General features: G+C 43.4%; 1 protein-coding gene across 1 annotated transcript in view; it reads right to left on the bottom strand.

The window, feature by feature from the left end:
• Positions 1 to 4: 4 nt before the first annotated feature.
• Positions 5 to 15997, bottom strand: part of glud1a (glutamate dehydrogenase 1a) — a 23272-nt gene continuing 7279 nt past the window's right edge. The window contains exons 7-13 of the mRNA XM_079854754.1: positions 5132 to 5269; positions 4718 to 4855; positions 4508 to 4588; positions 3068 to 3191; positions 2195 to 2286; positions 2030 to 2092; positions 5 to 797 (exon numbers count right to left, since the gene is read on the bottom strand). Coding sequence (XP_079710880.1) covers positions 678 to 797; positions 2030 to 2092; positions 2195 to 2286; positions 3068 to 3191; positions 4508 to 4588; positions 4718 to 4855; positions 5132 to 5269 — 756 coding nt within the window. The 3' untranslated portion in view covers positions 5 to 677. The remainder of the gene's footprint in view (positions 798 to 2029; positions 2093 to 2194; positions 2287 to 3067; positions 3192 to 4507; positions 4589 to 4717; positions 4856 to 5131; positions 5270 to 15997) is intronic.

Raw genomic sequence — 15997 nt, 5'->3', positions numbered from 1 at the left:
CACGTTTTCATATATATTTTATTAATTTTAGACAATTTTAAAAAGGCAATACAAAGTCTTTTTTTCAAAGGCTAATTCATACCGAATGCTAATATGATGATGAAATTAAACATTTGCTCTCGAATATATGCCCTACCATTTGCATATTGTTAAGAATTTAAAGACATTTTTTTTTTAAGGAAGGCTTTGGGTTATCACTGAAAACTGTTCCAAAGAGCAGCAAAACCAGATATTTGTGCGCAATATTTTGGTAAAATACAAAAATCCTGAGATTCATCCTGCACCCCTTTCCAAATTGACCAGTGTAGTACGGCCATAAAGCTTAATGTTTTTAGTAACTTCTTCATTAAACACATGGCCTGAAGAAAACATTACAAAGATTTGAAATTTTTGGTGTTTCCTAGCAAGGCATTCCCGCTATGCTCTGAGATGTGACAAAGAGATTGAATTAAAGGGACTTTGGCTTATAGGCTTTTGTAAAAGCCATGAATATTTGAAAAGATGATGAACTACACAAGAATAGATGCTTCTAAAGTTGCCTATTGCTAACCACATGCATAAATGATATGACATATACATTTGATGGCGTATAAAATGTAAACGTGAGGAGCAGTGGGGTTAAGTGATATAACTCAGGTCTGTGCAGACTTATACAGTCAGGTGAATAATACAACCGTCTATGTAAAGGTAAGGCCAGCATCGTGGTACACTTTGAAGACTTTCTCAATGGCATTGACGTAGGCAGCTGTCCTCAGGTCCAGCCCAAGGTTATACCTGTTGGCTGTGCGCATGATTTGCTAAAAGGATGAAAGATGAATTATGTTAACAATCTGATTATTCCCACACAGAATAATCCAAAACACAGACAGACTAGTATGTTGCCTCCCGAGACATCATTTTAAGGCATCATACATGATCTCTCAAAGTGAATGTTTTTCTAATAGGCATCTTAATTATGCTGCCTCCAACATTATTAAATTTTGGTCTAATTCTAGGGCAGCATCACATGTATCCTTTATGAAGAAGCCAAGAAAAAAAGAAAAAAATCCAAGATGGATATCAAAATGTTGATTATAAATGAACTTGTATTCTATTTAATATGGAAACGAATAGCTTTATTAAACAGTCTACTAAACAATTTTATTTGTTTGTGCTATTTACAGAATATTGTGCTGTTAGAGTAGTTTATCCTCTAATGCTTTCAATAAAACGCAAATTGGGTGTGGAGGATGATATAGGAATCCATTTAATGGGCTGGATCTCAGAAACAAATGACTCACAGCAACAATAGCACATAAACAAAAAGATGCTGTTCTCTAGTTACCAGATTCCAGTCTAACACAAAAGCTGTTGCTAGGTGAGTAACAGGTAAGAGTATCTGTTTGTTCATGTTCAAAAGACAGAAAGGATTGTGCTGGAGGAGCATTGATGCAGTACAACATTTAACTTTCATGCAGAAATGTTAGATACCATCTAACAAAACCATAATCAGGGATGTTAACAACTACTCGACTATCGATTCATTGTCAATCCTTTTACAGATTAAACTTAACTGTCAGTTTACCTGACAGGGGCCTTGTCCACACTAATGTGGACACTTGAAAACACATCTTTCAGTCTCCGTTTTGGCCTTCCATACACATTGAGACAACGTTCAACGAAAGCTTAAGCTTTTTGAAAACGCTCTCAGGGTCTGATATGTCAGCACTAAGCAGGTGAGCATCTCACAGTAACTGACCAGTTGGAACGCTACATTTATTCTTAGACTTAAAAATAATAAAAAATAAGATAATAAAAAACTACATATAGTTTTAAAGGAGAAGGAATAATCAGTATTATTATTATTATTATTATTATTATTATTATTAATGTTAATAAGACAGTAACAACAAAATAAAAATAACATTTACTAATATATATATATATATATATATATATTTTTTTTTTTTTAAGTTAATAGTGAGAATTGAACCCTAAAGTGTGAGCATTTCTATATAATATATAAATTAAATAGATTATATATACTTACTCTGGCAGATCGCTCCATTGTGTAAGCCAAACCAGAATGCACAATGTCCTTTTCAGAAGCTCCCTAGAAGATGAGCAAAACAAATTTATAAAAGGTCTAATAGTCTAATTTAAAATGGTTAAGAAAGACAAATTGTGTGACAAGAGATTCTGCATTTATCCTCACAGCAATTCTGTCTTGAAAATCCGATGTGGGAACAATAGGTATGGCTCCACCATGTTTCCCAAACTTCCTTTCCAGACTCTCCTGGACAGACACTGCCAAAAGACACATTAGATCCCCATTAGGAATGAGCAAACTGACAGATGAATATAAGATAGTAATGGTCACATGCTATTTTTCCCCAAACAAAATGCTTATTCTCTCTTACAGCTTCACTGGGGTCCAAATCTGTGATGGATTTAATTAAATATTTCATAAAGCATTTCAAAATATGGTGATGGTATCAGTATATGAATTCGCTAAAATCAACACCATTCAACAGATTTTTCACATGACAGTGAGAAGTCTTAAGAACTTGCATGAGAAAATAGAGGATTTTTGGACTAGCTGTATAGGCAGTATGCATCCGTGTCTTCCCGTTTCTGTCTGCCTCTTGTGTTCCATCTATCTGTACCATGTGACTAGCAGCAAATTGGAGGTCATTTTAGGCCAGTCAGAAGAAAGCCAGGACAGAGCACGTGTTTGTGTTTATGTGCATACATGCCCAGATCCTCTCAAGGGGGCACCAGCGTCACTGTATTTGCTTTGTGGAAGCAGAATAAAGAAATTGAACAAAAATACCACATGACCTATTCTAGCCGACTGCACATAACCTAGTCTAGAGCAATTAGAAAATGGAAAATGGAAACCCTTCCAGAGAACTAAATTAACTTTTCATCAGTAAGACCGGTAAGTGATTTGCAAACAATTATACCATTCATGATATAAAGATTTCTATCAGCAAACACTTCAGTAACTATGTTGACCATGTATAGCATTGCTTTTTTACTGCATGACTATACATCACATTTTCTAGGTAACGTATTTCTGACTTACTTAGAAGATGGTAGTTTGAGTCCCTTTCGTATTTGAAGGTCAGTCTGCCATAACTGACGTGGTTAAGGTTCTTCAGCCACTCAAAGTAGGAGACCGTCACACCTCCAGCATTCAGGTACATGTCCTATTTATGCATATGAATTTATGAATATTTAAACATGTATTTATTTATTTTTAATTCCATATTAGCATCAAATGCTATTTTTCGTGGCAAGATCAAAGTAGTATAAAAAAGGGGGGACATTTAAATTATATTTAATTTAAAATTAAATATTATTTTATTGTATTAAAATATTACAATAAACATAAAATAAATATGTAAATACTTATACAAATATACATATAAAACTTCTATCAATAAGATTAAAAAAATCAAAAATAGTTTTTTTTAAAATCACCAATATATACAGTAGTGGCCAAAAGTGATGTTCGGCCTAGGAAAATTTACATCTTCAACTTTTTATTTAATATTAATTTTTTTTTTTCAAGTGTTAAAGATTTTTTAATCACATTACATAGTTGTGATTGGAGTCAATTGGTCAATTTGCTATAATGCAATGAAACATGCCAAATTGTGCAGACATAATTTTTGGCCAGGCTGTCATACAAAGAAATTGTGAACATGCAAAAACAAGAGAGAACCAATAAAATATTAATAACTGATTATGCCGTAGTCAGTGTATGCTTTTTTTTGCTATGCATTTTATTTGCATAGTAAAAGTAAATCTGTACCTATTTTGCAAAATCATTTTGTCAGATAAATACCTTAACCATGTTTAGTGTTATGTTTTCCTTCATATTTAAAACACAAAAAATACTTTCCTCATATTTTGATCATTTAATCAAATTTGTAGTGTCATAAAAAACAAAAATCACCTCCGGACATCACTTACACCACTACAGTAAATCAAATATTTATATTAAATCTTTATATTTATATTTAATATTAACCGTTTCACAAGTATTTAAAATATTCTTGCTGACCCCCAGTGTGTTTTATAAAGGATTAGTTCACTTCAAAATTAAAATTCTGTCATCATTTAGGTGGCAGTTATTTTAGAACGCATCACCTTATTATTATTATTATTATTATAAACCTTTATAATGATCATGTTAACTGATTTATAACGAGTGATGGGCGCCACCATGTTAGTTTGCACCGTAATTCAGAGAATCGTATCTCTCGGATATATAACACATCAATTCATCCACTTCTCCCGGAATACATGAAAGTAAGTGGTTGGTGAAGTGGGAAAAGAATAGAGTAAATTTTACAGTTACGTAATACCAACACAATGTGTATCTGATATGAATAAAACACCTCTTCACGTTCTAATCACACCGGTGTGATCGTATGCTCCAGGGACCAGTCTTAACTGATCACACCTGTGTGATTATATGCGTCAAAGGGTTAAAAACATTTAGGACTGGAAAACGTACAGGGATCACCATGATATTCCTCTCTAGGAATATCTTGTCTGCCTCAGGTGTAGTGGGACCGTTGGCTCCTTCAGCAATGATCTGTGAAAATAAGTGTTATTTTGAAATCTTACATTTTTCTTTCATATTCTCATTGAGTGGCATAATGCAATCAATAACTCATATACATTAAAAGGACTATTGCTATGGTTGGCCCTATTGACTTCTGACCTTGGCTTTGATATTGTTAGCGTTTTTCTTTGTAAGCTGTTTTTCACTTGCAGCAGGGATCAGGATATGACACTCAGCTTCCAAGATGCTGCCTTCATATGGGGTGGCATTGGGGAAGCCAACAATAGTGCCATTGGCCTGGAAAACAGGAGCATTTTTTATATTAATACTTTCAGATTATAGAATTGCACTTGTAGTACTGCTAAATGACCACAAGGTGGCTGCCTTACAATGGATATTTTTACACTGCAGCCATGGTTCAACTAGAATGTTACTATCGCATCCTCAGAAACGCAATCGATTTTAACACCAAGGGAAACCAGGGAAACCCAATAAAAAAATAATTAATGCCTCCCCAGTTTGTGAGTCCTGGCACCGCCTCTGCTGCAAAGGAAATAAGCTCTTCACACTCACCAGCTTATAGTCTTCCAGCTCTTTGGGATCAATGCCGTCAGGGTTCCAGATGCTTCCGTCCAGCTCTCCGACACCCACACACTTTGCTCCGTTACGGTGCAGGTAACGCATGGAGTGCAAGCCCACATTACCAAAACCCTACCACAGAAATTAGGAGACTGCATTAAATATTATTCACACTGGTAGCTGAGCTGAAGGTAATGTGTAATGCTGATGAATTTAGTGTGAGGACATAGCTATACATTCGAATACTACGGTGGCCAAGAGAGCTCAACGCGCTGCAAATGAAGAAAACACGTGCAAATAGAAAAACACTCGCAAATTAAGAAAAAATCTTCATCAGTTTCACAACACACCAGGGGTTTTCCTACATTGAAAATTTTTTGGCGGCCGCCGAAACGATTTTTTGTCCCGCCAAAGCCTTATTTGATCTGTAATAGAGAGCCTAAGTCCCTCCCCTTCCGGTCGACCACCATGGGACCTTATTTCGGAAAAACATTGTATGGTAGTCAATGGCGAGAGACAACAAATATTTTGATCTCGTTTGAATTGTGCCCTGATTTACACATATGATGTTTGTCAATTTAAAAGATACATTTTAAAGTCAAGAAAGTCGCAGCTTGATATAAAACTGCTGAGGTATAAGACTGTGAAAACACGTAATTACAAAGACTACAAACCCAGAAGGCGCACACGCGACGTCATACCTTTTCTCTCAATGAATGAAGCTAACTTTACTGAAGCTAACGTCAGTCATTGTTTCTATAGTCTTACATTATAATGGTAACGTTACGCCGTCATGCCTGAGTGTTTTGAGCCAGAATACACACATACGAGCAACGGATCTTGTGACGCACATAGTGCGAGACGAGAGATGTAGTTCATTGAGCAATTTTCACATAAAACTAAATGTTACTCTTCTGTTTTATGACAAACTGCGACTTTCTTTACTTTCATAATTACCTTTTAAATTGGCAAACATCATATGTGTAATTCAGGGCACAGTTCAGACGGAATAAAAAGATAAGTTATCTCTCGCCATTGACTTCCATACATATTTTTTCCGAAATAAGGTCCCATGAGCCGGAAGCGGAGGGGCGGGACTTAGGCTCTCTATTGGGTTTTGTGAGTGAAGCAGGCTACTGACGGAGCGACGGAGAGAACGATCACAGCGCCCCACCCCCGCGCGGGCACTCCCCGTCTTCAGTTCTGTCTTTGCTCTCTCCCTTCGCATCAAAATCAACTGATCCTAAAGGTCGGAAGACCGAATCCATGTTTCACGCGGTGCATTCGGAGAATATTTTTGCTGAATTAGCGCTGGGTGTGAATTGCAGTCAAAAAAAAATTGCCTTGTCTTCTCTTACAACTTGTGACAAGCATTCCGCACATGCAGCTGACATAACTTTAAATAAACGCAAAAAAAAAAAAAAAAAAAAGTTTGAAGTGTTTTTGTGTGTGTTGACAAATCTTTCGTGATGTCCTAACAGTCTGGATTCCCAATTTCCCACACAACACGTCCGCTAAAGTCCGATTCGCGACCTAATGACTCCTTTGAGCCGAGGGACAGGACACTGCAGTTCACAAAGGTTCATAATTTGCATGTGCTTTAATGCCTTGTCGGTTAAACATTTAATTCGCGTGCTGATGCGCTGTTCTCGACGCGTGCGTTTCTCAGCGCGTGCATGTGAAGCTCACATGCACTAAAAGCCTGTCTACCAGCGCCTGGATACTGGACTAAGTTATCTTTCGAGTCTTATTGTGCTTATACTGTTAAATACACACAAGGTTTACATAAAGTCAGTTATGTCTAAAGTGAAAGCAAACTTGAGAAAATTGAGTAAATCTGCTTGTCAAAATGCGTTAGACGCGTCGCGCGCAGCTCTTTTAAAGAGACAGTAGCTTCAGTAAACACGCTGCCGCTTGTCCTTAAAGGGATAGTTCACCCAAAAATAAAATTTATCTCATCATTTACGCACTCTAATGTTGTCTTGTTCCAAACCTGTATTAATTTCCTTCTAATATTTTCTAATATTTTTCTAATATTAATATTTTGAAGAATGTGGCTATCCAAACAGTAGCTGGTCCCCATTGACTTCCATAGGAGAAAAATATACTATGGTAGTCACTGGGGTACATCAACTGTTTGGTTACCCACATTCTTCCAAATAACTTCTATTTTTAACAGAAGAAACAAACTTATTCGAGTTTAAAACAACTTGAAAGAGTAAATTATGACAATTTGAATTTTTAGGAGAACTATTCCTTTAATGTTAATAAACCAACAAAACTATTGACTGATAACTTTAAGTAGCTTTAATAAGTATCAATGTATAATTCATACAGTGAAGTCTATTTTGTTTTAATTTCATATTTGTTCATTTAATTACTTTCTTCAATGCTACTGTTAAATACACCTACTGTAGCTGAAAACATAAAGCACTGTTTATTTAATTTGTATATTAAGTTGTGTATGTGTAATGTGTATCTTTGATCTTAATATTTAATAACAAAGAAAATAATGACAAATATTTTTATCTTTGCCCCTGTCTGCCATTTAGTTTTTTTTTTTGTTACCTAAGGCTTTGTTTTTTAAAATATGGACATTAGTTTGGCTGTAATGCTCAGTCACAAAATAGTAAAAACAAAATATAAAAAGAATCGTGATAAAACCGTGAATCGTGATTTTCCTGAAAAAAAAATTGTGTTATGATATTTTTGGCATATCGCCCACCCCTATGATGGCCCCCCCAAAAAATAAAATAAAAAGAATGAACAACCAAATATTAACAACGAGGAACAAAAGAAACAAACATCAAGGTATAGATATAAAATAAGTTGTAATCGCTTTCTTTTACTAGCCTGTCAGTGATCATTTTTTCATGAATAAATAGGATAAGAAAAAAATCACAAACTGTTTCTTTGTATTTATTTTAAATGTAACATTTATTGTCAATATTGGGCTTGCGGATCATGTGGGTACTAGGGTACTCTCTGCTGTGTGTGGATGACCATGTCGGTCAGCCACCACCGAAGACCAATTTTGACCCAGGAAAAACCCTGCACACGTGTGCTCCAAATACTCACAGTCACAACACAACCAAATACAGAAACAAACTGCAAAAGTTCACAACACAACCAAACAAAAATGCACTGCAAATTGCACTGACCACAACGGAAATGTTTCCAGGGGACCCTAATAAGTGACGAGCCCGGATGGGACATGCTTATTGCTCAATGTCAATGTCTTTTTATTTAATTTTTTACTTTTGTTTCTTGCAAAACATACAGAGATGACATGTTTATGACATACAACTTTGTATACAATATACAAAATGTATTAGAGTTAAAAAAGGGTTGAAAAATAAAAATAAAATAGAAAAAAGAGAGAAAAAGAAGAGGGTAAGATATAATAAAAATGTGTACAATGTTATTGATGTAGGCTACAGATTATAATCTATAGCCTACATCAGTAACATTGTACACATTTTTGTAATGTTATGTTTAAATAAGTTTCATAGGTAAGAAATATTAGGTAATGTAGGGTCCAAAGATGAGACCGCAATTTTTTAAATTGAGACACTCATGCAACACGTTGAGTACTCTCGGCCACCGTAGTTAGTTCATGTTAACTAATGTAGTTAACTAATTTCAGGGGTGCAAACACATGTATAGTCAAAAAAGAGAGAGGTAATCGAAGCCCTCGTCCCGCGGCAAATATCCAGATACTACATCACCACCATGCCCAACCCACCCCTATAGGCACATAGAGTCAAATGAAATTTAGAAAAACTATCTTGCACTTCTTCTTCTTGCTTTACTGCTACTTCCTGAAAACAATTTCACCTGATGATTTGAATAGCTCTTTTTGTAAAGAATTAATAATTCTAGGATGATTGGGGTAATTGTGTAGGGTAGGCCTAGTGCATCTGCATAGAAACTAATAAACAAAAATACAAATACAATAAAACACAAATACACGAGAAATAAAGCAGTGCTTTATGTCTTTCAGGTAAATTAACTGTATTAAGTATTAATACAGTTTATCTTTTGACAAAACGTGATTTTTCGCTTTCTCTTTTGTTGTTTGATTAACTTTGGTGACACAAACAGCTGCAGGTATATTGGGTGCTGTCCCTTTAAGACGAATGCACGCATCTAATACCGGTAATGACACGCATCCGTTTTATTTTGACTGCGTTGACGGGGAAACGTCTCCGGTTACTTTCGTAACCTCGGTTCCCTGAAAGGCAAGGAACGAGACATTACGGATGTCGTATATGGGAACTCCTCTCATCCTTCACTTCTGCTGAAATCTTATAGGCTAACGCCAGCAGAGCTGGCCAATTGACGCAAATATGCAAATACTGAAACACCGTTGCAGTTATAATGCAAGTGCAGCGTCAATTCCCTTCAGAATCGAACAAACGCTAAATCAATAGCGAACACGGCGGCGAGCGTAATGTCTCGTTCCTTGCCTTTCAGGGAACCGAGGTTACGAAAGTAACCGGAGACGTTCCCTATCAAGGCTACGGAACTCGACATTACGGATGTCGTATATGGGAACTGTATAGAATCCCGCCGTGGCAGCAAACCACTGAAAACAGACCCAATACAAACCTCGCCCCCAGAATGTAAGCGCCTGATAGGCCGAGATTGACCAATAGTGAACCTCTAACCTCCGATAGGTCCAAAGGGACCAATCACAAGCTCACAAAACACTACCGGAATTTGCATATCCCGGGAAGTATAAATGGGGGAAGGTTGCACTGTAGACCAACAGGGCAACAACAACAGAGAAAGCCAACGCATAGCGGTGACAATAGTACAACACACAATAGCACACAGAACAACTCATGAGCAAAGCGCAGAGCAGCTCTCTAATGCTGTGTAAATGATCAACTCACCGAAAGCACTCGAGACGCTACAGAGGGCAAATCCAACTTGTAAAATCTGGCAAACGTGTTCTGAGAAGACCAGCCAGCCGCAAGACATAAATCCTGAATAGACATACCCTTAGTCCAAGCCCACGAGGAGGCAATCGCCCTAGTCGAATGAGCCTTGATGTTCAGGGGACATTCCTGTCCCAGACAATCATAAGCCAAAACAATAGCGTCCACAATCCAGTGAGCAAGCCTCTGTTTAGAGACCCCCCGTCCCTTGTTGCATCCACCAAAGCACACAAACAGCTGGTCCGATTGTCGAAACGCGGCCGAGCGAGAAATGTATTCTCGGAGCGTTCTGACTGGGCAAATAGCACTCTGAGCATCCGAACCCTGAGAGGTTGATGGCTCAGCGGACAGGGCAGGCAGAGAAACGATCTGCGCTCTGAACGGGGTATTGAGCGACTTAGGAACGTAACCCGGCCTCGGTCTGAGAATAACATTACAGTTTCCCGGTCCAAAGCGAATACAATCTTCACTTACAGAGAAAGCCTGTAAATCCCCGACCCGTTTCGCCGAGGCGAGAGCGAGAAGCAGAGCCGTTTTTAGCGATAGCTCCTTAATGGCAATCGCGGCAAGGGGCTCGAAAGGCGGTCGTGACAAAGCCTCCAAGACCAAAGCTAAGTCCCACGGCGGCACAGAAGGCGGCCGAGCAGGGCACAATCTCCTAGCTCCCCTGAGGAACCGTGTCACCGACGCATGTCTACCGATAGACTGTCCGTCAACAGGGGGGTGAAACGCGGCAATAGCGGCCACGTATACCTTCAGAGTGGATGGTAGGCTCCCTTCATCCATCCTATACTGAAGGAAGCGTAGAATATCCGACACAGAACAGTCCGCTGGGTCTAAACCGACATCCTGACACCATTTAGAGAATACACCCCACTTCAGAGCATACAAACGCCTGGTGGACGGAGCTCGCGCCTCTGCGATAGTATTCAAAACTCGCGAATGCAGCGCGTCCCGCTCGCTCAGCGACCCTGCAGCGGCCACACGTGGAGGCTCCACAGCCCGGGGCTGGGATGCCAAATCGTTCCGCCCGCCTGAGACAGAAGGTCCTTCCTGAGCGGAATCTCCCATGGCTGTCCTGCTAGTAACTCTATCAAATCCGCGAACCAGGGCTGATTCGGCCAGTTCGGGGCTACCAGAGTCACCGCCGCCTTCTCCTCCCTGATTTTGCACAACACCATGGGCAAAACTTTCACCGGAGGAAAAGCATAGAGACAGACTCTCGGCCATCGTGCAGTCAGCGCGTCCACCTCCCGAGGGGAACGGGACAGCGAGAAGAACATCTGACAGTGCGTGTTCTCGCTCGTCGCAAAGAGGTCGACCTCCGCCCTGCCAAAACGATTCCATATCAGCTGAACCGTCCCGGGGTGAAGCCTCCACTCCCCTTGGGGAATCCCTTTTCTCGAGAGCATATCCGCCCCGCGATTTAGAACACCGGGGATGTGCGCCGCTCTCACCGAGAGGAAAAACCGGTCCGCCCATAGCAGAAGGGATTCCGCCTGCCTGAATAGGGCTTTGGAATGTACACCGCCCTGGCGATTTATGTACGAGACCACAGAAGTGTTGTCGGTCCGAATCAACACATGCTGCTGCTCCAGCTGAGACCGGAAGGCTCTGAGAGCTAGAGCGACCGCTTCTAGCTCCAAGCGATTTATGTGCCACTCCGTCTGCTTCTCTGACCACCGACCCGAGGCGGGCTTGCCTAAGCAGACCGCTCCCCATCCGGTGGATGAAGCGTCCGTCAGGACCTCCACTCGCCGTGTCACTAAGCCCATAGGGACACCTGCGCTGAAGAGATCCGGGTTCCTCCAAGGAACCAGGGCACGGGCGCATCCGCCGGTGACCATGACGCGCTTGTGGCCAGAATACCACGCACTCGGGGGAACGCGCGCTTTCAGCCAGAGTTGAAGCGGTCTCATATGCAGCAGCCCCAGATGACATACCGAAGATGCCGCTGCCATCCGTCCCAGTAGCCTCTGAAACTCTTTCAGTGGGACGAGCCTGCCCGGTCTGAAGAGACCGAGAGAAGAGCTCAGAGCCTCCGCTCGCTCGGGGGAGAGGCGCGCTCTCATTCTCACCGAATCCAAGCACACTCCCAGGAATGTTGTCGTCTGGCTCGGTGTGAGCACACTTTTTTGGACGTTCACCCTCAAACCAAGCATCTCTAAGTGTCGAAGGAGGGCATTCACGTGGCTGATCAGCGTTTCTCTCGACTGAGCGAGAACTAGCCAGTCGTCCAGATAGTTCAAGACGCGCATTCCGCTCGATCTGAGGGGTGAAAGTGCCGCGTCTACACATTTCGAAAACGTTCGGGGGGCTAGGGCCAGTCCAAACGGAAGCACCGTATATTGGTACGCCGAATCCTCGAACGCAAACCTCAGGAATCGTCTGTGACGCTTCACTATCTGAATATGAAAATAAGCGTCCTTTAAATCCACTGAAGCGAACCAATCCCCGGGGCGAATTTGCGCCAGGATTTGTTTCAGTGTTGTCATCCTGAAGGCGCGCTTGTGAAGCGCTCTGTTGACAGGTCTCAGATCCAGAATGGGACGGAGACCCCCTCCCTTCTTCGGCACGACGAAGTAGCGGCTGTAGAACCCGCTGTCCCGCTCGCTCGGGGGAACTGGTTCTATAGCCTTCTTTTCGAGCAAGCTGCACACTTCCTGCCTCAGCACATGAGCGTTTTGGGGCAAAGTTAATGACTGAATTACGCCGCGGAAGCGGGGTGGTCTGCGTTTGAACTGAAGCGTGTACCCGCGCCGAATTATATTCAACACCCACGGTGAAATGCCCGGAATAGCTTCCCATGCTGCCTGAAAACGACTGAGCGTGGGCTGATCTAAACCTGCGGTCATCGCCGCTGCGGTCATGGCCGCTGTGTGAGTGCTGGGGGTAGCTATTGACCGTGGCTCTGCGCTGCTCGAAGGCAGGGCGAGTAACACAGTGTGTGGTGCAAGAGGAGAAAAAAGCTCTGTTTGTGAAGTAGTGATTTGTTTTATTGCAACAGCATTGTTTACATTTACATTCACAACACAACTGCACGCGTCGCTCGCAGAACTCCGAGGGACCAAGTGCATTAGAGCGCGCCGCTTGGACGCGGGGCCGAACTGGCGCTTTCTCCTCCTCTTGCCCGAGCGGTCAGGAAGACTGCTTGGGCCTCGCAGGCGACGCGGTGGGCTTCCTGCGCGGGCTCCTCTGCGTCCTCCTGTTACCCGCCCCCTGCCACTGACCGCTACGGCCCCTACGGGCGTCCTGTCCCGGGCGAGGCGCTGTTTGTCTCCTGGCCGCAGCCTGTGGTTGGCGGCCTGAGGCTGAGGACGAACGTGAGCGCGGCTGAGGCGGCGGCGGCGGCGGCGCTCTCCGGGGAATAACGTGGCTCATAGCCTTGGCCTTCTTTTGCGTCTCCGAGTAACGCTCGGTGACTTTCTCCATCGCGTCACCGAACAGGCCTGCAGGGGAAATGGGCGCATTCAGGAGCGTCTTCCTGTCGGCTTCCTGTACGTCCGACAAAGTGAGCCACAGATGTCTGTGGAGGACCACGAGGAAGCCCATAGAGCGGCCGATCGCCTGGGCCGAGCGCTTCGTGGCCAGGAGCGCGAGGTCCGTGGCCGAACGGAGATCCCGGATGGCGTCAGCGTCAATAGAGGCGGCGCCATCCAGAGACTTCAGCTGCTTTGCCTGTAGCACTTGGAGAAGGGCCATGGCATGCAGCGCGGATACCGCCTCCCCCGCGGCACCGAAGGCCTTGTTAGCCTGGTGGGCCGTAAATCTGCAGGCTCGGGACGGCAGGCTGCGGTCCGAGCCCAGGGCGGGAGCCGACGGGCAGAGGTGAGCGGCGACGGTCTCCTCGACGGGGGGGATGCTGAGGTAACCGTGGTCCCCCGCATCGTCCACGGGGGCAAACATGGCCTGGGTGGAAGTGAGGGTGCGCGCCGATTGCGGGGCCGCCCACGACTTCACCACGTGCTCATGCACGTCGGGGAAAAACGGTGTTCCTCTCTTCGAAGCGGCCTGGCGGCGGCTCGATTGCAGGAACCACGAATCCAGCTTGCTCTTTGATGGTTCATCAGGAGCTTTCCACTCGAGGTCCAGTTCCTCGACGGCCTTCGAGAGGACAAGAAAGAGCTCGTCCTGTAGGTCCGCCGGGGAGTCCTGCCCCGCGGCCCCGGGCGCGGCCTGCTCCGCACCCCAGTCGATCTCGGAGGCCGACAGCGACATGGAGTCGTCCTCCTCACTCACCCCGAAGGAAATGAAGTCGGCGACGTCGCGTGGGGGTTGAAAGGTGGGGTCGGGGAAGCTCACCGGGGAGCGGACCTCGACTCCGCGGTTGGGGGGGGCTACCAGCGGCTCGGAGGCGGCGGTAGGCCCAATCCCCGCTATTGCGCGAGCTTCCTCCCTCCTGGCTCTGAGGACTCGGAGGGGCATGTCCGCGCAGAGGTCGCAGGACCCTCCGTCCCCGAGGGCTGACTCGGCATGGGCCAGCCCCAAGCACGCGATGCAAAACAGGTGCGTGTCGGTGGGGGCGATGGGGGCCGAGCACAGGTTACAGGTAGCTGCCATCGGATGCAGGAGACAGTGTAAGTATCTCCGACGCAACTTCGACGACGGCGAATATATTCCAGTATTTTGAAGTATCAGCTTTCTAGCACACGATTTAAGCGTGAAGAGAGAGATTCTGAAGGGAATTGACGCTGCACTTGCATTATAACTGCAACGGTGTTTCAGTATTTGCATATTTGCGTCAATTGGCCAGCTCTGCTGGCGTTAGCCTATAAGATTTCAGCAGAAGTGAAGGATGAGAGGAGTTCCCATATACGACATCCGTAATGTCGAGTTCCGTAGCCTTGATAGGGAACTCGTTGAGTTTACGGACACTGAGCCACGGACACTGGCTTATTTTTTCGTGCACATGTCTGTTCAAACACAAATAGATAAGAAAGAAAAGGGAATTCGGTGTTCACGAACTTCACGTGCTGTCTGCGACTGCGTGGCTCTGTGCGCCGACAGACCATCTACATTTGGATGTTAATATATAACTTATAGCCTGATACAGCAAAGACAACGTCGGCAGTATTGACGGCAAAATAGGCTACAGAATATTTCGTTCTGTAGGCCTATTGACAGGGGCAATATTTGAAAATCGATAATTAGGCCTATTTTTTAAATTACAATTATGCATTTGTCAAAACCGAGAGACTTTCAAGCATCAAAATGTAATTTATTAATATGTATTTGCGCCTTCTATTTTGTCTGAAAACTTCCAACACTCTCGCGGTTCTATTTCTTGCACGCGGTTTCGGCGCGGCTCGAGAAGTGTGTGTGTCACGCAGGCATTGTGCTCTAACCAGTTAACATGAGAGCCGACATAAAAACGGACACTCCACGCCACGCAGAGAGAAATGTGATGCAGTGGCAGATCCAGAGTGAGACAGAAACCCTAGTGGTTCACACTTGCGCACATACTGCTGGTTTGTCGCACAGTGTTCTGATTCGCTTATTTCCTATTTACTTGTTGGTGGACGCAATCCAGAATTACTGTTGGTTCAATTATATTCAGACCCTCTCAAACCTGCAGATCTGCACAATTCACACAAGTCACCCAAACTGACGTGAAAAAAGCGGGAGGCGCCGAAAAGCGCGCTGTTTGCACCCCTGTAATTTAATAAAAGAAACCTTATTGTAAAGTGTTACCGTAAAATTAGTGAATCAATACCGAATATTGATTGGGTGTATAAAAGCAAACACACACTGCTTATCTAAGAACTTTAAATATTCAAAGTCAGAATGATCCATGTCAGCGTACACTAAGTGCTGGCATAGAGATAATGTACAACGTGCCTGAAAGTAGCACCATGATAGCAGAATATACCGTTGTACTTTTCTTTTTTAGATAAACCTCCTAAATCATATTTAAATA

Source organism: Squalius cephalus (assembly GCF_949319135.1).
Source record: "Squalius cephalus genome assembly, chromosome: 21".
Taxonomy (NCBI): Eukaryota; Metazoa; Chordata; class Actinopteri; order Cypriniformes; family Leuciscidae; genus Squalius; species Squalius cephalus.
This window is presented reverse-complemented; position numbering and strand designations above follow the sequence as displayed.